Below are 23,538 nucleotides of genomic sequence, written 5' to 3'. Positions count from 1 at the left end.
CATCTAGCTGCTGAGTGGTGGAGAACAGAGACCAAGTCTGGAATCTGCCTCGTTCTGCAGTAGGAAACTCACTTATTCAGTGACTGCATCTAGCTGCTGAGTGGTGGAGAACAGAGACCAAGTCTGGAATCTGCCTCGTTCTGCAGTAGGAAACTCACTTATTCAGTGAGTGCATCTAGCTGCTTGCTGCTGAATGTCCAGTAATGGTACATCCAGGGGTGGAGAACAGAGACCAAGTCTGGAATCTGCCTCGTTCTGCAGTAGGAAACTCACTTATTCAGTGAGTGCATCTAGCTGCTGAGTGGTGGAGAACAGAGACCAAGTCTGGAATCTGCCTCGTTCTGCAGTAGGAAACTCACTTATTCAGTGAGTGCATCTAGCTGCTGAGTGGTGGAGAACAGAGACCAAGTCTGGAATCTGCCTCATTCTGCAGTAGGAAACTCACTTATTCAGTGAGTGCATCTAGCTGCTGAATGTCCAGTAATGTCATATATCCAATGGTGGAGAACAGAGACCGAGCCTGGAATCTGCCTCGTTCTGCAGTAGGAAACTCACTGGTTTTGTGAGTGCGTCTAGCTGCTGAATGTCCTGTAATGCCGTATCCAGTGGTGGAGAACAGAGACCAAGTCTGGAATCTGCCTCGTTCTGCAGTAGGAAACTCACTTATTCAGTGAGTGCATCTAGCTGCTTGCTGCTGAATGTCCAGTAATGTCATATGATCCAATGGTGGAGAACAGAGACCGAGAGCGGAATCTGCCTCGTTCTGCAGTAGGAAACTCACTTATTCAGTGAGTGCATCTAGCTGCTGAATGTCCAATAATGTCATATCCGGTGGTGTAGAATGTCCAGTAGTGTCATATCCGGTGGTGTAGAATGTCCAGTAGTGTCATATCCAGTGGTGGAGAACAGAGACCGAGAGCGGAATCTGCCTCGTTCTGCAGTAGGAAACTCACTTATTCAGTGAGTGCATCTAGCTGCTGAGTGGTGGAGAACAGAGACCAAGTCTGGAATCTGCCTCGTTCTGCAGTAGGAAACTCACTTATTCAGTGAGTGCATCTAGCTGCTGAGTGGTGGAGAACAGAGACCAAGTCTGGAATCTGCCTCGTTCTGCAGTAGGAAACTCACTTATTCAGTGAGTGCATCTAGCTGCTGAGTGGTGGAGAACAGAGACCAAGTCTGGAATCTGCCTCGTTCTGCAGTAGGAAACTCACTTATTCAGTGAGTGCATCTAGCTGCTGAGTGGTGGAGAACAGAGACCAAGTCTGGAATCTGCCTCGTTCTGCAGTAGGAAACTCACTTATTCAGTGAGTGCATCTAGCTGCTGAGTGGTGGAGAACAGAGACCAAGTCTGGAATCTGCCTCGTTCTGCAGTAGGAAACTCACTTATTCAGTGACTGCATCTAGCTGCTGAGTGGTGGAGAACAGAGACCAAGTCTGGAATCTGCCTCGTTCTGCAGTAGGAAACTCACTTATTCAGTGAGTGCATCTAGCTGCTTGCTGCTGAATGTCCAGTAATGGTACATCCAGGGGTGGAGAACAGAGACCAAGTCTGGAATCTGCCTCGTTCTGCAGTAGGAGACTCACTTATTCAGTGAGTGCATCTAGCTGCTGAGTGGTGGAGAACAGAGACCAAGTCTGGAATCTGCCTCGTTCTGCAGTAGGAAACTCACTTATTCAGTGAGTGCATCTAGCTGCTGAGTGGTGGAGAACAGAGACCAAGTCTGGAATCTGCCTCATTCTGCAGTAGGAAACTCACTTATTCAGTGAGTGCATCTAGCTGCTGAATGTCCAGTAATGTCATATATCCAATGGTGGAGAACAGAGACCGAGCCTGGAATCTGCCTCGTTCTGCAGTAGGAAACTCACTGGTTTTGTGAGTGCGTCTAGCTGCTGAATGTCCTGTAATGCCGTATCCAGTGGTGGAGAACAGAGACCAAGTCTGGAATCTGCCTCGTTCTGCAGTAGGAAACTCACTTATTCAGTGAGTGCATCTAGCTGCTTGCTGCTGAATGTCCAGTAATGTCATATGATCCAATGGTGGAGAACAGAGACCGGGAGCGGAATCTGCCTCGTTCTGCAGTAGGAAACTCACTTATTCAGTGAGTGCATCTAGCTGCTGAATGTCCAATAATGTCATATCCGGTGGTGTAGAATGTCCAGTAGTGTCATATCCGGTGGTGTAGAATGTCCAGTAGTGTCATATCCAGTGGTGGAGAACAGAGACCGAGAGCGGAATCTGCCTCGTTCTGCAGTAGGAAACTCACTTATTCAGTGAGTGCATCTAGCTGCTGAGTGGTGGAGAACAGAGACCAAGTCTGGAATCTGCCTCGTTCTGCAGTAGGAAACTCACTTATTCAGTGAGTGCATCTAGCTGCTGAGTGGTGGAGAACAGAGACCAAGTCTGGAATCTGCCTCGTTCTGCAGTAGGAAACTCACTTATTCAGTGAGTGCATCTAGCTGCTGAGTGGTGGAGAACAGAGACCAAGTCTGGAATCTGCCTCGTTCTGCAGTAGGAAACTCACTTATTCAGTGAGTGCATCTAGCTGCTGAGTGGTGGAGAACAGAGACCAAGTCTGGAATCTGCCTCGTTCTGCAGTAGGAAACTCACTTATTCAGTGAGTGCATCTAGCTGCTGAGTGGTGGAGAACAGAGACCAAGTCTGGAATCTGCCTCGTTCTGCAGTAGGAAACTCACTTATTCAGTGACTGCATCTAGCTGCTGAGTGGTGGAGAACAGAGACCAAGTCTGGAATCTGCCTCGTTCTGCAGTAGGAAACTCACTTATTCAGTGAGTGCATCTAGCTGCTTGCTGCTGAATGTCCAGTAATGGTACATCCAGGGGTGGAGAACAGAGACCAAGTCTGGAATCTGCCTCGTTCTGCAGTAGGAAACTCACTTATTCAGTGAGTGCATCTAGCTGCTGAGTGGTGGAGAACAGAGACCAAGTCTGGAATCTGCCTCGTTCTGCAGTAGGAAACTCACTTATTCAGTGAGTGCATCTAGCTGCTGAGTGGTGGAGAACAGAGACCAAGTCTGGAATCTGCCTCATTCTGCAGTAGGAAACTCACTTATTCAGTGAGTGCATCTAGCTGCTGAATGTCCAGTAATGTCATATATCCAATGGTGGAGAACAGAGACCGAGCCTGGAATCTGCCTCGTTCTGCAGTAGGAAACTCACTGGTTTTGTGAGTGCGTCTAGCTGCTGAATGTCCTGTAATGCCGTATCCAGTGGTGGAGAACAGAGACCAAGTCTGGAATCTGCCTCGTTCTGCAGTAGGAAACTCACTTATTCAGTGAGTGCATCTAGCTGCTTGCTGCTGAATGTCCAGTAATGTCATATGATCCAATGGTGGAGAACAGAGACCGAGAGCGGAATCTGCCTCGTTCTGCAGTAGGAAACTCACTTATTCAGTGAGTGCATCTAGCTGCTGAATGTCCAATAATGTCATATCCGGTGGTGTAGAATGTCCAGTAGTGTCATATCCGGTGGTGTAGAATGTCCAGTAGTGTCATATCCAGTGGTGGAGAACAGAGACCGAGAGCGGAATCTGCCTCGTTCTGCAGTAGGAAACTCACTTATTCAGTGAGTGCATCTAGCTGCTGAGTGGTGGAGAACAGAGACCAAGTCTGGAATCTGCCTCGTTCTGCAGTAGGAAACTCACTTATTCAGTGAGTGCATCTAGCTGCTGAGTGGTGGAGAACAGAGACCAAGTCTGGAATCTGCCTCGTTCTGCAGTAGGAAACTCACTTATTCAGTGAGTGCATCTAGCTGCTGAGTGGTGGAGAACAGAGACCAAGTCTGGAATCTGCCTCGTTCTGCAGTAGGAAACTCACTTATTCAGTGAGTGCATCTAGCTGCTGAGTGGTGGAGAACAGAGACCAAGTCTGGAATCTGCCTCGTTCTGCAGTAGGAAACTCACTTATTCAGTGAGTGCATCTAGCTGCTGAGTGGTGGAGAACAGAGACCAAGTCTGGAATCTGCCTCATTCTGCAGTAGGAAACTCACTTATTCAGTGAGTGCATCTAGCTGCTGAATGTCCAGTAATGTCATATATCCAATGGTGGAGAACAGAGACCGAGCCTGGAATCTGCCTCGTTCTGCAGTAGGAAACTCACTGGTTTTGTGAGTGCGTCTAGCTGCTGAATGTCCTGTAATGCCGTATCCAGTGGTGGAGAACAGAGACCAAGTCTGGAATCTGCCTCGTTCTGCAGTAGGAAACTCACTTATTCAGTGAGTGCATCTAGCTGCTTGCTGCTGAATGTCCAGTAATGTCATATGATCCAATGGTGGAGAACAGAGACCAAGAGCGGAATCTGCCTCGTTCTGCAGTAGGAAACTCACTTATTCAGTGAGTGCATCTAGCTGCTGAATGTCCAATAATGTCATATCCGGTGGTGTAGAATGTCCAGTAGTGTCATATCCGGTGGTGTAGAATGTCCAGTAGTGTCATATCCAGTGGTGGAGAACAGAGACCGAGCCCGGAATCTGCCTCTCTTTGCTGATGTAAAGTTGTCTCCAGCTGGATCCCATGTTCTTTGTGGGTTCACAGCGAGACAGCGCCCTGCCTCACCTGCAAAATAAATGTCACAACATTAGCAAAACAGTAAAGATGACTATATTGATATGGAGACAGATTTTAATGAGCAAGACAGCTGGAAAAGTGTATATGTCATACATCATTTGCAGATTATATTGCTTGTGGAGAACAACAAGTTGGCATATGGAGACTTAAAGGCCATGCAATGCTTCCCAGGGAATCTGAATAAGTAAGAAGAAGAAACCTAAACCCTTAAACCCCATGTCATACGTCGCTCACGCAGGAAAATCAGATCTCCTGCTTTACACTGATGAGAAGCAAACACCCCGAAACACATATCTGCAATGGGAATTTCTGCTTTGGCTTCTTTTCCTAAGTTATGTGGCAAGGTTTTTTAAAGAGTCGATATTGACTTTTAAGATTGCTACTTGGAATAGGTGGCACTGGTGTTCATGTCCTCTGCCTCTCTGAAGCGGCTTCTTACATTATATTACAGCACTAGTCTTTACAGGCAATGAACTGATCCTAGCCTTACAGGCCATCCTCTGACAGATTGACTACTAGATTATTGATTAGTCTCTTATTGAAAGGAAATGGAGTTTAGAAACATTAACAGAACCAGTATGGAAACTCCCCTCTGGGTCAGTCACTGTTACTTTGCTTACTGTAAGTGATAGCTGTAATTTGTGTATAACCCCTTCTCATGTACAACACCACGGAATCAATGGTGCTATATAAATAATAATAATATGTTGCTGGTACCAGCTAGACTCCATACTAAGACCAGTTTTGGCTCCCAGTCTGAAGCTTTAGCTTGCACAAATAAAAATATCGCTATCAACATTTAGGTCTGGAGTGATCAATTTCTAATTAGTTATCCCACTGCATGTAAATGCTAGAACATAACATACTGCATATCATTAAACATATATTTAAGTCTTAAGAACTTACTGTCGGTTTTGGCTGAGGCGGGCTTTAAATTCCACGAAGCAATGTTCACATGTTGTTCTTAAAACAGGCCGAGGAGGTGGAATATGTTTTTCGTCCTCTTGATGTTCTGTAAAATACAATGTTAGTGAGACTAGTTGATCATGTAAAGAACATTGAGTCTACTCTACAGCCATCCTGGGATTGGAGACCCCCAGCATACTAGGAAATGACTTAAGGGGAAACTGTCACCATGAAAACACAGTTCTATCTGCAGACATCATATACTAGATCTGGGGGATGAGTAGATTGCTATATAATGTAGTTGTGTGAGAAAACATTCAGTATTACCTGTGTTTTAATAATTGATTCCTTTGCTTTTTCTTGGATTTTCGGACCAGTTGGCGGTACTATCACTAACTGACACATTTCTTTGTACAAGTATGTATACAGAGGTAGCTGTCAACCATGGATAGGACTGCCCACTGGACCACAAATCCCAGAAAGAGCAGAAGTTTAAATGATTAACTCCTACATGACCTATGACATATATATACGTCATAGTTTGTGCTCTGCATTACATGCAGGCTACTATTCTGAACCCTCATGTTTTTAGGCACATGAGAGCTGATCTGATCAGCTGTCCTGTGCCCCTAACAGCCGTGAGTGTAATCACGATCCACCCATAGCTGTTAACCTGTTAAATGCTGCTGTCAATCTTTAAAATGGCGGCATTTATCATGGTCACGGGAGATACGCATCACTAATCTCGCCCATCGTCGTGCCCGTCACATAAATACGAGGTGCCAATGGGATAGCATGACAACCCGGGGTCTGCAAGAGACCCCTGTGGTTGTCATTGCTGATCTGCTATGAGCACCGTCCTAAGCCCAGCGCTCATAGTAAATGATCATTTCTGCTACAGGCAGCAGGGCTGAAGCGAACAGATGACTGCAGCTTCAAGTCTCCTAAATAGAGTATTGAAACAAGTAAAAAGTAGAAAAAAAATGTTTTAAAAATATGAAGAGAATTAAAAACATTAAAATTCAAATCACCCTCTTTTGCCCCATTCAAAATAAAGTGATAAAACAAAAAAATAAAATACACACATATTTGGTATCAACGCATTCAGAAACGCCCGAGCTATCAAAATATAAAAATAATTAATCTGATCAGTAAACGGCGTAATGAGAAAAAAAATAAAAATTTCAGAATTAAGTTTCTTTGGTCGCCGCAGCATTGCAACATTGCAATAACGGCAATCAAAAGATCGTATCTGCACCAATATGGCATCAATAAAAACTCGCCAACTCGTCAGCTCGGCGCGCAAAAAATAAGCCCTCACCCGGCCCAAGATCCTAAAAATTGGAGACGTTGCTGGTCTAGGAAAATGGTGACATTGGTTTTTTCTTTTTTTTTTTTTTTACAAACTGTAGATTTTTTTTTCACCACTTACTGTAAATAAAAAAGAACCTAGACATATTTGGTGTAAGAGAACTCATAATGAGCTGGAGAGCCATAATGGCAGGTCAGTTTTAGCATTTAGTGAACATAGTAGAAAAAGACACATTTGTGGAATTGCACTTTTTTTTGCAATTTCACCGAACTTTTAATTTTTGTCCTGTTTTACAGTACACAATATGGTGTCCTTTTGTTGTTGATCAAAAGAACAATTCGTCCCGCACAAAAAAATCCCTCAGATGACCACATTGACTAAAAAATAAAAAAATTACAGCTCTGGGTAGAAGGGGAGATAAAACAGAAACCCAAAAACAGAAAGCCCCAATGTCTTAAACGGATTAAAAAATGTTTTTTTTCTGAATCTTTCCTCACAAAACTATAAATCAATCTACTCCGCTTCCTCTCCTGTATTTTCTTGGTGACAGGTTCTCTTCAAAGGGAACCTGTCACCCCCAAAGCTAAGCCCACGGGCATCAGGGGCTTATCTACAGCATTCTGTAATGCTGTAGATAAATAAGCCCCGATGTAACCTAAAAGATGAGAAAAAGAGGTTATATTATACTCACCTGGGCGGGTGCCGATCTGAACGGGCGTCGCGGTCCGGTCCGGGGCCTCCCATCTTCATAGGATGACGTCCTCTTCTTGTCTTCACGCTGCGGCTCCAGTGCAGGAGTACTTTGTCTGCCCTGCTGAGGGCAGAGCAAAGTACTGCAGTGCGCAGGTGCCGGGAAAGGTCAGAGAGGCCCAGCGCCTGCGCACTGCAGTACTTTGCTCTGCCCTCAACAGGGCAGACAAAGTACGCCTGCGCCGGAGCCGCAGCGTGAAGACAAGAAGAGGACGTCATCTGATGAAGATAGGAGGCTCCGGACCGTGACGCCCATTGGACCGGACCGGGACCGCCCCAGGGTGAGTATAATATAACCTTTTTTTCTCATCTTTTATGTTACATCGGGGGCTTATCTACAGCATTCCAGAATGCTATAGATAAGCGACTGATGCTGGTGGGCTTACCTCACCCTCGATTTTGGGGGTAACAGATTCCATTTAAAGAAGACTATTCACAAATTTTTCATGTTGAACTGGACTCCAGATCTGTCAAGTTTCGGCAATGGTGGAGAGGTTGGAGTGTGATTGATTGAGTGTGTGGACAGGTGTCTTTTATACAGATAACAAGTTCAAACAGGTGCAATTAATACAGGTAATGAGTGTAGAGTAGGAGAAATTCTTAAAGATAAACTAACAGTTCTCCGAGAGCCAGAATTTTCGCTGGTTGGTAGGTGATCAAATACTTATTTCATGCAATAAAATGCAAATCAATGATATAAAAATCATAAGCTAAATCCAGAAAATCACATTGTAAGATTCTGTCTCTCACAGTTGAAGTGTACCTATGATAATAATTACAGACCTCTCCATTCTTTGTAGGTGGGAAAACTTGCAAAATTGTCATTGCATCAAATACTTATATTCCCCACTGTAAGCGAGATAAATATATAAAATAAACATCATATAAATATTATAACCTCTAATTGGTACAGTGATGTATAAAAAAGATGGACCAAACCAGTAGAGTTACCTCTGTGTCTATTGTTTATTCACTGACATTTTCCTTTAAGAGGCTTTTTTTATAAGGGCGTTTTTCCATTAAATTTATGTCATAAAAATCCTGAGTACTTACTGTCAGAGTTGATGATCGCGTTCTGATATGCCTTGTATTTGGCGACTATATCTCTAACCCGACGGGAAGGGATTTCGATGGTTTTGAGGTTGTCCCTTTTTCCAGCCAAGGGTCCGCAAGGAGCTTCATATTTTCCAATATTTCGTTTATTCTCATGTTTTCCTGTATCAGAAACCACAGAAATCAGTATTTTGATAATAAACACTTCTCTATGTTTCCCATAGAGTACTAGCTCTACGTCTACGGATCTTTTACCGACAATATTCTTTAAGAGACCATTTTTACAAGGTTGTTTTTCTTTTCATTGTGTTTCTAATATATTTTCAGAAGGGTGGAAAAAACAGAAACGCAAAAAGGGAAAACCTCAATGTCGTGAAGGGATTAAAAAATGTGTTGTACTGAATCTTTCCTCACAAAACGATATCTTCTCCATATCTGTCAAGTTTCGGCAATGGTGGAGAGGTTGGAGTGTGATTGAGTGTGTGGACAGGTGTCTTTTATACAGATAACAAGTTCAAACAGGTGCAATTAATACAGGTAATGAGTGTAGAGTAGGAGAAATTCTTAAAGAAAAACTAACAGTTCTCCGAGAGCCAGAATTTTCGCTGGTTGGTAGGTGATCAAATACTTATTTCATGCAATAAAATGCAAATCAATGATGTAAAAATCATAAACTAAATCCAGAAAATCACATTGTAAGATTCTGTCTCTCACAGGTGAAGTGTACCTATGATAATAATTACAGACCTCTCCATTCTTTGTAGGTGGGAAAACTTGCAAAATTGTCATTGCATCAAATACTTATATTCCCCACTGTAAGTGAGATAAATATATAAAATAAACATCATATAAATGTTATAACCTCTAATTGGTACAGTGATGTATAAAAAAGATGGACCAAACCAGTAGAGTTACCTCTGTGTCTATTGTTTATTCACTGACATTTTCCTTTAAGAGGCTTTTTTTATAAGGGCGTTTTTCCATTAAATTTATGTCATAAAAATCCTGAGTACTTACTGTCAGAGTTGATGATCGCGTTCTGATATGCCGTGTATTTGGCGACTATATCTCTAACCCGACCGGGAGGGAGTTTGATGTTTTTGAGCTTGTCCCTTTTTTCAGCCAAGGGTCCGCGAGGAGCTTTATGATTTCCTGTAACAGAAACCACAGAAATCAGTATTTTGATAATAAACACTTCTCTATGTTTCCCATAGAGTATTAGCTCTACGTCTACGGATCTTTTACCGACAAGATTCTTTAAGAGACGATTTTTACAAGGTTGTTTTTCTTTTCATTGTGTTTCTAATATATTTTCAGAAGGGGAGAAAAAACAGAAACACAAAAAGAGAAAACCTCAATGTCGTGACGGGATTAAAAAATGGGTTTTACTGAATCTTTCCTCACAGAACTATATCTCAGTCTACTCCGCTTCCTCTGCTCTATAATATGGAACCTGCATTTTAAACTGTATTTTCTTGATGACTGGTTCTCTGTAAAGAAGACTATTCACCACAAATGTTTCTTGTTGAACTGGACACATGATGTAATATTGGCAGTAAAGTGGAATAAAACTTTTTTTTTAAATTTGCCTCAGTTAAGTAGAATTTAATAATTAAAATACTTGTCGTTACTAAGGTAACTTTTGTGAAATCAGAGTGGGAATTGCCAGAGAGTTTTCACAGGAGGTGTACTTCTTTTCCCTCTATGACACTGGCCACATCTAGAATATGGGATCCAGTTTGGGGCTGCACATTTAAAAAAAGGAAATTCAGATATTAGAATCAGTTCAAAAGTGGGAAACTAGATTATTACATGGGATGGAAGGCCTCTCATATGATGAGAGGTGGAAAAGTTGGGCTTCTTACATGAGATCTCATTAACATATATAAATATATGTGTCGTCAATACAAAGGGTTAGTACATTACTTATTCCTTGCAAGGACCATATTTGGGACTAAGAGGTACACATTACCGATGGAAAAAAGACGATAACTGTAGCTAATTAGGAAAGTGTTCTTTACAGTTAGAGCAGTCAGACTTTGGAATGCCGACTACAAGAGGTAGTAATTGCAGACACTATAACAGCTTTTCAAAAAGATCTGGATGACTTCCTCAATACACATAACGTGGGTTATAGTTAATTTAGTGACAGAATACACAATTGGTGGAGAAAGGTTGAACTTGATGGACCTAAGTCTTTTTCAACCTATGAAAAAAAAAGCATAAGCAACAAGCAACACATCAGAAAAAGAACACAGCCCCACAATAGCTTAGAGCTGGTTTCTCAATGTGTGAGATGTGAGGATACAGCCCTAATCTCCTGGTCTAACCTTCTGCATGAGTCAGTGTGGAGGCGGAGACAGCACAACTGAGTTTATCTGTGTCACATTACAGACCCTTCTATCAGCTTTCATCCTTCTTTGATAGCACAGTCACCATCTCTGCTGTCCTGCCTCTTCCCCACACTGTCTGTCCAGAGATGCATCAGTCATCACTAGTGTTGAGCATTCCGATGCTGCAAGTATCGGGTATCGGCCGATACTTGCTGTATCGGAATTTCCGATACCGAGATCCGATATTTTTGTGATATCGGATATCGGTATCGAAACAACATTAATGTAAAAATGTGTAAAAGACAGAATTAAAATAAAAAATATCGCTATACTCACCTCTCCGACGCAGCCGGGACCTCAGCGCAGGAACCGGCAGCGTTGTTTGTTTAAAATTCCCGCTTTTACTTAGTTACGTGAAGTCCCGGCTTGTGATTGGTCAGGGCGGGCATGTTGCCGGGACTCGGACCAATCACAGCAAGCCGTGACGAAATTACGTCACGGCTTGCTGTGATTGGTTAATGGCGGCCATGTTCCTGGGACGCGGACCAATCACAAGCCGTGACGTCACGGGAGGCTGGACACGCGCTTATTTTAAAAAGCGCGCGTGTCCAGCCTCCAGTGACGTCACGGCTTGTGATTGGTCACGGCGCCATATTGCCGGGATGCGGACCAATCACAGCAAGCCGTGACGTAATTTCGTCACGGCTTGCTGTGATTGGTCCGAGTCCCGGCAACATGGCCACCATTAACCAATCACAAGCCGTGACGTCACTGGAGGCTGGACACGCGCTTATTTTAAAAAGCGCGCGTGTCCAGCCTCCAGTGACGTCACGGCTTGTGATTGGTCACGGCGCCATATTGCCGGGATGCGGACCAATCACAGCAAGCCGTGACGTAATTTCGTCACGGCTTGCTGTGATTGGTCCGAGTCCCGGCAACATGCCCGCCCTGACCAATCACAAGCCGGGATTTCACGTAACTAAGTAAAAGCGGGAATTTTAAACAAACAACGCTGCCGGTTCCCTCGCTGAGGTCCCGGCTTCGTCGGAGAGGTGAGTATAGCGATATTTTTTATTTTAATTCTTTATTTTACACATTTATATGGTTCCCAGGGCCTGAAGGAGAGTTTCCTCTCCTTCAGACCCTGGGAACCATCAGGAATACCGTCCGATACATGAGTCCCATTGACTTGTATTGGTATCGGGTATCGGTATCGGATTGGATCCGATATTTTGCCGATATCGGCCGATACTTTCCGATACCGATACTTTCAAGTATCGGACGGTATCGCTCAACACTAGTCATCACACTAATGTGTAATGCAAAAATAAAAAAATAACATAATCATTGTATTTCACTCTGCAGTCACTATTACATCATGTGACCAGTTCAACCAGAAAACTTTGGTGAAAAGTCCTCTTTAAACTGCAAATCAATAGCATATTGTTATAAAGTGTTTATTTTATGCAAGCAAAAAAAAGTTAGAATAACAGCTGTTTTGGGGTTTTGGGTGGGTGATGTCAGCAATCTTTTCTATCAGGGTCAAGGCAAAATTAACTTACTGTCAGGGGCGGTGACAGCGTCCTCATCTGGGCCCATATTGACTACTTCATCAATGGCATCAGGCACAGGGATCATGGTGCTGTTGAGGATTTCTCTCTTTTCCACCATGGGTCCTTGTGGAGCGATATCAGTCACAATTTTTGTTTGTTCCTCATGCTTTCCTGTAAAGTAGAATATTGAAATTAGTATTAAAATCTTCCCAAACAAAAGGTTCCAAATGTTTATTGAAAAAAAATGTAAACATTGGCTCAGTGGTTAGCACTACAGCCTTGCAGCAATGAGGTTCTTGGTTAAAATCCCACCAAGGACAACGTTTGGAAGGAGTTTGTGTGGGTTTCCTCTGGGTTCTTTCCACACTCCAAAGACATACTGATGGGGAATCTTGATTGTAAGCCACAATGGGGACAGTGATGACATTGTAAGTAAATTGGTAATACTGAGAACTTACTGTCAGAGGAAATGGCCACATCCTTATCTGTTTCAATATTGATGACAACATCAACTGGACCGGGAGTAGAGATGTTGGCGTTCTCAAGGACATCTCTCTCTTTGACCATTGGTCCATCCTCATGTTTTCCTGTTAAAGAGATCAAAGAAATAATAATTTTTTTAAATAAAATTTTCTCCATGTTTTTTTATTACATCTACTGTTAGTGCTTATCTTTGACAAGATACTTTAACAGTTTCACAACTGCCCACTGTAGATAAACGTTGGCGCTCGCTGGGCTCTGTGCAGCGCCGACGTTTGTAATGACATAGTCGGTGGTCCCGCTGCACTCATGACCCCAAGGGTCCTGCAAGCACTGTAATTCCAGTGCAGAGCGATAGCTCTGACAGGTGTCATCATTCCTGTGAAACACCTGAAGGGTTGATAAACTTTTTGAATTTGGTTTTGAGCACTTTGAGGAGTTCAGTTTTTAGAATAGTGTCACTTTTGGGTATCTTTTGTATTAAAATCTCCTCAAAGTAACTTCAAATGTGAAGTGGTCCCTAAAAAAATTGTTTTTGCAAATTTAGTTGGAAAAATGAGAAATCGCTGATCAATTATAAACCCCTTTAACTTCCTAAGAAAAAAATTATATTTCAAAAATTGTGCTGATGATAGACATGTGGGAAATGTTATTTATTAACTATTTTGTGTGACAACACTCTGGTTTAAGGACTTAAAAATTAAAAAATTAAAAATTGCAACATTTTCAGAATTTTCCTTCACATTTCCGATATTTTCAGACATAAACGCAATTTATATTGAACACATTTTACCACTATAATGGAGTACAATGTGTAATGAAAAAACTGAATCAGTGGGATCCGTTGAAGCGTTCAAGAGTTATTATCACATAAAATTACACTGGTCAGTGTAATGCTACATACAGTGGGGAAAATAAGTATTTGACACACTGCCAATTCTGCAAGTTTACCCATCTGCAAAGAATGGAGAGTTCTATAATTTTTATTGTAAGTACACTTCAACTATGAGAGATAGAATCTTAAAAAAATCCAGAAAATCACATTGTATGATTTTTGCATAATTTATTTGCATTTTATTATATGAAATAACTATTTGATACATTAGAAAAACAGAACTTAATATTTGGTACAGAAACCTTTCTTTGCAATTACAGGGTCATATGTAGTAGTTCTTTCCCAAGTTTGCACACACTGCAGCAGGGATGTTGGCCCACTCCTCCATACTGATCTTCTCCAGATCGGTCAAGTTTATCAATGGTGGAGAGGTTGGAGAGTGATTAATTGAGTGTGTGGACAGGTGTCTTTTATTCAGATAACAAGTTCAAACAGGTGCAATTAATACAGGTAATGAGTGTAGAGTAGGAGAAATTCTTAAAGAAAAACTAGCAGTTCTCCGAGAGCCAGAATTCTCGCTGGTTGGTAGCTGATCAAATACTTATTTTATGCAATAAAATGCAAATCAATGATGTAAAAATCATAAACTAAATCCAGAAAATCACATTGTAAGATTCTGTCTCTCACAGGAAGGAAGGGCAAGAACAAAGGAACAAAGTATTTTATCTATATATGCCACAATTTTGAGTCAAAGAGTCAGAACCTGAACAATAGGACGACCCTTGATGTCTGCATAATCCTCAACAATAAGTCTACTGACTCCTTTAACCACTTAGTAAGCAACTCTGGAGATGCAGTTCTGGGTGATGGATTAAAATTAACCCTGAGACCTCTGGGCACCACTCTGTTTTTTATGTAATTTTCCAGTGCCTTTATTTCCCACCAGGATTTGATATGTTCTTTATAACCAATATATAAATCACCAAAGAGAGACTTAAGGGACCGATTGGTATTAACAGATCATAAATAGTTTGCATAAATGGGTGGGTGATGTCAGCAATCTTTTCTATCAGGGTTAAGACAAAATGAACTTACTGTCAGGGGCGGTGACCTCGTCCTCATCTGGGTCCATATTGATTACCACATCAGCGGCATCAGTCATAGGGATCATGGTGCTGTTGAGGATTTCTCTCTCTTCTACCATGGGTCCGTGAGGAGCGATATCAGTCACAGTTTTTGTTTGTTCCTCATGCTTTCCTGTAGAATATTGAAATTAGTATTAAAATCTTCCCAAAGAAAAGCTTCCATATGTTTATTGAAAAAAAATTGAAACATTGGCTCAGTGGTTAGCACTACAGCCTTGCAGCACTGAGGTCCTTGGTTAAAATCCCACCAAGGACAACATTTGCAAGAAGTTTGTGTGGGTTTCCTCTGGGTTCTTCCCACACTCCAAAGACATACTAATGGGAATCTTGATTGTAAGCCACAATGGGGACAGTGATGGCATTGTAAGTAAGTCATCAATACTGTTTTTATTAAGCTCTTTTTTATATAAAAAAAAATATGTCATAAAAGCCCTGAGAACTTACTGTGAGAGGAAATGGCCACATCCTTATCTGTTTCAATATTGATGACGTCAACTGGACCGGGAGTAGAGATGTTGGCGTTCTCAAGGACATCTCTCTCATTGTCCATTGGTCCATCCTCATGTTTTCCTGTTAAAGAGATCAAAGAAATCATAATTCTTTTAAATAAAATTTTCTCCATGTCTCTTATAGATTATTACATCTACTGTTAGTGCTTATCTTTGACAAGATACTTTAACAGTTTCACAACTGTCCACTGTAGATAAACGGCGCTCGCTGGGCTCTGTGCAGCGCCGACGTTTGTAATGACATAGTCGGTGGTCCCGCAGCACTCATGACCCCCAGGGTCCTGCAAGCACTGTAATTCCAGTGCAGAGCGATAGCTCTGACAGGTGTCATCATTCCTGTGAAACATCTGAAGGCTTGATAAACTTTTTGAATTTGGTTTTGAGCACTTTGAGGGGTGCAGTTTTTAGAATTTTGTCACTTTTGGGTATTTTCTGCATTAAAATCTCCTCAAAGTAACTTCAAATGTGATGTGGTCCCTAAAAAAATTGTTTTTGCAAATTTAGTTGGAAAAATGAGAAATCGCTGATCAACTTTTAACCCCTTTATGTTTCAAAAATTGTGCTGATGATAGACATGTGGGAAATGTTATTTATTAACTATTTTGTGTGACAACACTCTGGTTTAAGAACTTAAAAATAAAAAAAAAATTCTGAATTTTCTTCACATTTAGCATATTTTCAGACATAAATGCAATTTATATTGAACACATTTTACCACTATAATGGAGTACAATGTGTAATGAAAAAACTGAATCAGTGGGATCCGTTGAAGCGTTCAAGAGTTATTATCACATAAAATTACACTGGTCAGAATGAAAAAATTGGCCTGGTCATGATGGCGAAAAAAGGCTCTGGCGCAAAAGGGTTAAGAGACCATTTCTAAAAAGATGTTCTTCTATTAATTACATAACAAATGTCCCCAGAGTAAGTCATCAACGTCATAAAGCTGTTACCAAGTTATAAAAAAGGAAAACAATAACTATTGGCATATAGATTTTATAGTCTTGTCCAGGGTTAGAAAAATATAATTGGTTTGTTTGAAATGTAAGACCACCCCTGTGTACAGGTTGTGCCTGGTATTGTAGCTCCGCTCCAGTGCAGGGAATGGTACGGAGCTGCAATACCATGAACAAGCTGAAGAGTTTGAAAGCATAGGGGGTTTTTTTGTTCTTTTTATGGCAGCCCTGTTATTCTTATCCTGGAGAACTGCTTTAGTGTCAGATTGGTTAGGCTGTACTTACCAAGAGGTTTATCAGTAGTCACTCTGTAGTAGTCTTCATCAGATTCATCCTTTCCCTTGGATTTATCCTTTTTCAGATATCTTTAATAGTAAAATATAAGGAATATATTGTGAATTACAGAGTAATGTATCTATTCTGCAGAATGAAATAAAGACTCTTATGTTTTTCATTTTGTCTCTTACATTCTGTAGAAACATTGGCAATAAGTAAGATTTTGGTATTTATCAACCATATTTCATGTACATGAAAGTTCAATATGTGTGGATCATACTGGAGTGTAAGGTAATGTGAAGATTAGCCATGAGTGGATTTATTTGAGTGGAATTGAATTTTGCTCATATATACAAAACACAGATTTTTTGTAATTTACTCCACGCGAATAAAGCAAAGTGGAAGCTAGCTGCAGCCACCAGCTTGCGGAACAGTAGAGCGCTGGCAAAAAGTTTAGCTCTCCTCTCTGACCGACTTCTGTTGCTTTATTCTCGATGGCCAGGTTTCCACACTACCATTGTACTGCGCCTCTGGCCAAGTGTTCCCTTTGGATTGGAACTTTGGCTACGAGTGGGCCCTGAAAGGTCTTTGCTCATGTAAGCCCCAACCAAGAGTCAACACTGGGCCGGAGTTGCAGGCAGAGAGCATTGGGGGCTTCCGGAGAGGGGCTTGGTGATGTATGAACTTTATTTTCTTCTTACATCCTCCATTTATTATGATCTGGGACTGGGGAGACCCCAGAGCATAATAGGGAACAATCAATTTATGAAGAATAATTTTGCTGTAAATCGAATCTCTAAATAAAACCTGCATGATTTGGCAGAATTTTGTCAGAGCCTCTCATCTGTAATAAAGATGTAATTTTATTTTACAGACTCCCATGTACAACATAAATCATCCTTTACAATACTCACCTACATATGCTGTAACAGATGACACCAGTTAATAGTCCAAGGAGGAATATGCTGATGGAAACGGCAATATAAATGATGTATTTATTATTCCAAGAGATCTTTGTAGGAACAATACCATCCACTGAAAAAGAAGAAAGAATATGTATATTATATATATTCAATAACTTGTCTGTAATACACTATGCCATTATTATCAAAGGGAATCTGTCACCAGGCTTTTGCCATGTTATCTGTGATAGCCAAATTGTAGAAGCATAGACCTTTATTATACCGATGTGTCAATTACTGGACTGTTTCAATAGAATCACTGTTTTACCAGCAATTGATTATCACTACAGGACAACTGGTCTTGCGCCTCCTAGTCCAGCCAGGCTCCAGCACTGATTAGCCGCTTTCTGTCAATATACAATGTAAACACAAAGCTGTGGCGGGGTTATACACAGCTCAAAACCTGAGCGCTGCTCAGTCTGCAGCAGAGAAATCTGTGACTGTATTATATATTCTATTGGACTGTAGGACCCGGCAAGACGATTAAAAATATGGGACTTTAGTTTTGCAAAATTATGTCTCAGGGACGATGCCATATTAATATATAATAGATATAATGGACAATATAGAGATCTATCCAGTTGCTTAGGTAGAGGCCGATGTGTCTCGGTGAAAAATTTTGACCTGGGTCCCCACCTGCATATTTGTCAATTTGTCAGATGTATGGTCCCTTGTAGCATTCCAGATCCTGTTAAGACATATGTGTTTGCCCCCTCATGTAAAATGTCCCCATCCTGTAATAAAGTCCCCAATTCTTCATATAATAATAGCACCCATCCTGGCCCCTTGCCATAATAATGTCCCCATCCTAACCCATTCCTGTAATAATGTTCTCCATCCTGGACCTCATTCAGTAATAATATCCATCATCTTGATATAACGTCTATATCCTTGGCCTCTTCCTGGTATAATGTCCTTTCAACCTGGGCCCTTTCCTGGTATAATGTCTACCTTTCCTGGTATAATGTCCCCAATACTTTGCCTCTTCCTGGTATAATGTCCTCCATCCTGGGCCTTTCCTGGTATAATGCCCCCATTCTCTGCTCCTTCCAGTTATATATATCCCCATCGTGGTATATTTTTCCAGTAATAATATCCCTGTCCTACAGCTCTTCGCTAACAAAAGTAAAAAAATGAAATTATTCTATTCAAATTCCCCCACTCCTACTGCTTGTGACATCTTCTCCCATAGCCGGAGCAGAAGCCGGCAGCTGACTTTAGCGCGCCAGTGACGGGAAGCGCATGACATCACTAGCATGCGCCACTGGGAGAATATTTGTGCCGCAGTGAATTTCAGCTCAGTGTATGTCTGCAGGGCCCAACTACCCAGGCCTGGTCGCACTCACTGTGACCTCGATCGTTAGGCCCCGGATCTATCTTTCTATATCCAGGCATGTAAACACCTCAAAAGGGCCTGTGTGTCTAGAGGAAAAGAAGGTGAAAAGACATCTGGAGGCTTTTCCCTAAATAGATAATATTACTAGATATCTGCTCTAGATTACTGGAGAAGAGGGATTGATCCAGGAGTGGAGTCTAATTGCAGCATTTATTAGGAAGGAACATTGGCTACAGAACATCGGGTTTACTTCAGATTAGCACTGACAGATAATAGATAACCGATCCACGTAACTATGTGACTTACATCCACAATCCTCAGGTCCTTTGCACTGTTCCGTGCGGAGAAAACACTTGTCCTGTCCGTTTTGGCAGCCTCTGGTTTTATAGACCACCCTGGTCCCGATGCCTGAAAAGAATGAGACATCAATTAGTTGTAGGAAAACACTGTAGGAACTTTTCTCAATGTATCAGTGTAATTCTCGGTAGTCTTCTAGTGGTGGAGAACATCAGATGTCTACAGCTACTAATATATACATTGTTCACTGCACCTAATTTACTTCTCCAGACCTAGGACCATTTCTTATAAGTAACTCTAGGACTGCACAGATCACAATTATAGGAAATCCCAACATGTTGGACAAATTAGTCCCCGTTAGTCATAAAACTATTATTTCCCCTGTGGTAATGATGAAATCACACGACTGACGATCACAGACACAAGTGACTCCATTATTCCTTACAGGAAGATCTACATTTACTTTACAATTAGTTTGAGAGCCTAGAATAGGGAATACAGGATGGGAGGGGGTAACACATGAACACTCCTCCATGAAATGTATCATGTGACTTATTAACAATCTCAGCCACTCAATAAAAGTGATATAAGAGCAAATATTCGGTATCTCTAATGAAGCGGAGTCTGACCCCCATCATATTACACTGGGTCCTATTAGTGATTGTCAGTAGGTTCTGGTGCCAGATGTGAAATGTTGTATGTGAAGGTTATATCTTAATTGTGAGCTACTTACCGCATGTTTTTGAGCACGGACCAAAGATCAGGTGATTAGTGTTGCCTAGAAATGAAAAATAGACATTAAAGAATATCTCTGCTGACAAAATCAGAAGTGACATGTATTTCCTATACCTCCCTTCTATTATATGTAGAAGTTATTGTATCTAGCCCGCATTATTACACCTCTATGTCTTATCTATATATTATTTGATTAAACGCTTATATGAATCCTGGCCATGTAATTAGCATTAGTTCCTTCATGACCTTTGACGTACATGTACGTCAAAGGTCGTGTCCTTGTCTTTAATATCATTCGCATATCAAGCCTGCATGTCTCCCGGCAGTTAATGGCTGATTCATGTGATTTTAACAGTTGCGGGTGGAGTAGAGCTCCACCGATGGGTGTTAACCTGTTTAATGCCGCTATGAATCTCTGACATTTGCATTTAACACGTGCCGTGGGGGGGTCATATCAGAAGCTGATCGGCGTACCCGTGACATGTTGGGGGGTGACTATGGGTTGCCATGACAGCCGAGGATCTGCTGAAGATGCCATGCTTGTTGTGCGGATCCTCTTGTGAAAGTCAGCCTGTAGCTGGCGTTCATAAGAGAACGTGGCTTTAGCTATACATAGCAATGTTTATCCACTGTTATGGATAGCACAATCAACCAGACAATCACAGCTTCAAGTCCCTAAAGAGGACTATTGAGTACAGTAAAAATACAGTAAAAACTGAAAAAAGGTCATTCAAAATTAAACACTTTAAAAAATAATTCTAAATACACTTTTGTTATCGCTGCATTTGTCAATGGAGATCTCAATGTGACATTATGATGTGCGGAACACGAGGAGCGGAACACGAGTGATGTCACAATGGGTCAGATAACTGCAACCACTAAACATGGAGCAGCTCCATCAATCTATATATGATTAATATAATATTAATATATAAGGACCAAGCCGCGTGAGAGGGTATTATGAATGTATGGGGGCCGCATAGAGAGACATTATTCATGTGTTAGGGCACAGGGAGACATTACTACTACTGGGCCACATAGAGTGGCAATATTAACTCATGATGAACACATGGGGGACAGGTTTACCAGATGAGTGCCACATAGGGGCCAATATTAATGTATGGGGGCAGCATAGAGGGACATTATTACTATATGGGGGCCAGATAAGGGGACAATATTAGTATATATGGGTCACATAGGAGGAAATTATTAAAAATTAAAATCGCCAAAATAAAATTTTTGGCAGCCGCAACATTGCAATAAAAGGCGATCAAAACATTAAATCGACCCCAAAATGGTATCAGTAAAAATGTCAACTCAGGGCACAAAAAATAAGCCTTCACCCAGCCTAATGGTGTTTACCCCATAATATGTGAATATTTGGAAAAGTACTTACCTGCTGGGATTGTCTGCTTTGGCCAGGAATCATGGCGGCGGATGTTGATAGGCGCCATATGGTTTGGCCAGGAATCATGGCGGCGGATGTTGACAGGCGCGCCTTCCACAGATGCTAATAGCACACTCACGATTAAAAGAAATCGAAAGAGCATTTTAGCCTGAAGAAATATCGCTTAATGTGTAATACACAGTGAGCTTCTTCAGACAAAGCCTTTTCCTGCAGCGTCGCTGCCTTATAACCACACATTCCGTGATGTCACAATGGAGATCTCAATGTGACATCACAAGGAGCGCAACACGAGTGATGTCACAATGGGTCAGATAACTGCAACCACTAAACATGGAGCAGCTCCATCAATCTATATATGATTCATATAATATTAATATATAAGGACCAAGCTGCGTTAGAGGATATTATGAATGTATGGGGGCCGCATATTAACATATGACAATATTAACTCATGATGAACACATGGGGGACAGGTTTACCAGATGAGTGCCACATAGTGGCCAATATTAATGTATGGGGGCAGCATAGGGGGACATTATTACTATATGGGGGCCAGATAAGGGGACAATATTACTGTATATGGGTCACATAGGAGGAAATTATTAATATATTAGGGGCACATAGAGGGACATTATTATTTTTTTTTATTTAATTGTTTCTTGTATGTGGTAGTATTGGTACACTGTGTGCAAAACTATTAAAGGGGGTGTCCAGAACATTAACACTGATGGGATATCCTTACATAGTAACATAGTTATTAAGGTTGAAGGAAGACTGTAAGTCCATCTAGTTCAACCCATAGCCTAAGCTAACATTCCCTAACATGTTGATCCAGAGGAAGGCAAAAAAACCATGTGGCAAAGAGTAAGCTCCACATAGGGGAAACAAATTCCTTCCCAACTCCACATACAGAAATTCATAGTCTCACTGCTCTTACAGTAAAGAATCCGCGTCTGTTATTATGCTTATACATGTAGGATAGCTGCGGAGACACCATCACGTGTTCCTCAACGCAAGCAGTGAATAGCCAGACCTTTCCCCGGGAAGGAACAACCATGGGAAGGGCAGCATCCAGTAAAGGAAAACATCCAATACAGGAAAACCACCTATGCCAAGCATGGTATCCATCCACAGACAGCTGTTTCGGGGTGTTTGCCCCTCATCAGTGTGGAGTAGGAATCTGGCTATTAGGAGCAGTGCCTAGTAAAAGGCTGTGAAGGAACAGATGATTGGCCTCGGGGAGACCAAAACATCCAACACCGCGGAGACACCATCACGTGTTTCTCAACGCAGTGATCCAGAACACTGCCCCCATCCCTTATGGGAAATATGCAAATGCATGTAGGATAGCTGCGGAGACACCATCACGTGTTTCTCAACGCAAGCAGTGAATAGCCAGACCTTTCCCCGGGAAGGAACAACCACGGGAAGGGCAGCATCCAGTAAAGGAAAACATCCAATACAGGAAAACCACCTATGCCAAGCATGGTATCCATCCACAGACAGCTGTTTCGGGGTGTTTGCCCCTCATCAGTGTGGAGTAGGAATCTGGCTATTAGGAGCAGTGCCTAGTAAAAGGCTGTGAAGGAACAGATGATTGGCCTCGGGGAGACCAAAACATCCAACACCGCGGAGACACCATCACGTGTTTCTCAACGCAGTGATCCAGAACACTGCCCCCATCCCTTATGGGAAATATGCAAATGCATGTAGGATAGCTGCGGAGACACCATCACGTGTTTCTCAACGCAAGCAGTGAATAGCCAGACCTTTCCCCGGGAAGGAACAACCACGGGAAGGGCAGCATCCAATAAAGGAAAACATCCAATACAGGAAAACCACCTATGCCAAGCATGGTATCCATCCACAGACAGCTTTTTTTTTTTTTTCCCTCAGATGGGAAGTTCCACAGTCAGGTAACCAAAACTATAAGGAACTCATCTCCCAAAACAGCGTGCCACACACTTAGTGCCACCGCCATTCCCATCATCATTGGAAAACACACAAAAAATGTTTTAATTAACAACCAAAAACCACTTCAAGATACATTAACAAAATGTTTCCACTTTTTAGTCTTCCAAATTCCCTCTGCATCCACCTCCCCTCTCCT

General features: G+C 41.8%; 1 protein-coding gene across 3 annotated transcripts in view; it reads right to left on the bottom strand.

Annotated features, from left to right (window-relative positions):
• The window catches only part of LOC143804510 (uncharacterized), a 51,447-nt gene extending 29,836 nt beyond the window's left edge, over positions 1–21,611 (bottom strand). Inside the window, exons 1-13 of one of the 3 annotated variants that reach the window (XM_077282660.1) lie at positions 21,417–21,611; positions 20,019–20,063; positions 19,295–19,396; positions 17,605–17,725; positions 16,700–16,779; positions 15,394–15,519; positions 14,900–15,061; positions 12,948–13,076; positions 12,499–12,660; positions 9,621–9,755; positions 8,604–8,765; positions 5,489–5,594; positions 3,900–4,570 (exon numbers count right to left, since the gene is read on the bottom strand). In XM_077282660.1, the coding sequence (XP_077138775.1) occupies positions 4,567–4,570; positions 5,489–5,594; positions 8,604–8,765; positions 9,621–9,755; positions 12,499–12,660; positions 12,948–13,076; positions 14,900–15,061; positions 15,394–15,519; positions 16,700–16,779; positions 17,605–17,725; positions 19,295–19,396; positions 20,019–20,063; positions 21,417–21,570 (1,488 nt within the window). In that variant the 5' untranslated portion in view covers positions 21,571–21,611 and the 3' untranslated portion in view covers positions 3,900–4,566. Of the gene's footprint in view, positions 1–3,899; positions 4,571–5,488; positions 5,595–8,603; positions 8,766–9,620; positions 9,756–12,498; positions 12,661–12,947; positions 13,077–14,899; positions 15,062–15,393; positions 15,520–16,699; positions 16,780–17,604; positions 17,726–19,294; positions 19,397–20,018; positions 20,064–21,416 lie in introns of those variants that run through there. The other 2 variants (XR_013221038.1, XR_013221040.1) reach the window with 2 other exon arrangements.
• Positions 21,612–23,538: the final 1,927 nt, after the last annotated feature.

The sequence above is a fragment of the Ranitomeya variabilis genome, chromosome 2, assembly GCF_051348905.1.
Source record: "Ranitomeya variabilis isolate aRanVar5 chromosome 2, aRanVar5.hap1, whole genome shotgun sequence".
NCBI classification, from domain to species: domain Eukaryota; kingdom Metazoa; phylum Chordata; class Amphibia; order Anura; family Dendrobatidae; genus Ranitomeya; species Ranitomeya variabilis.
Note: the sequence above shows the minus strand (reverse complement) of the source record. Positions and strands in the feature narration are given on the sequence as shown.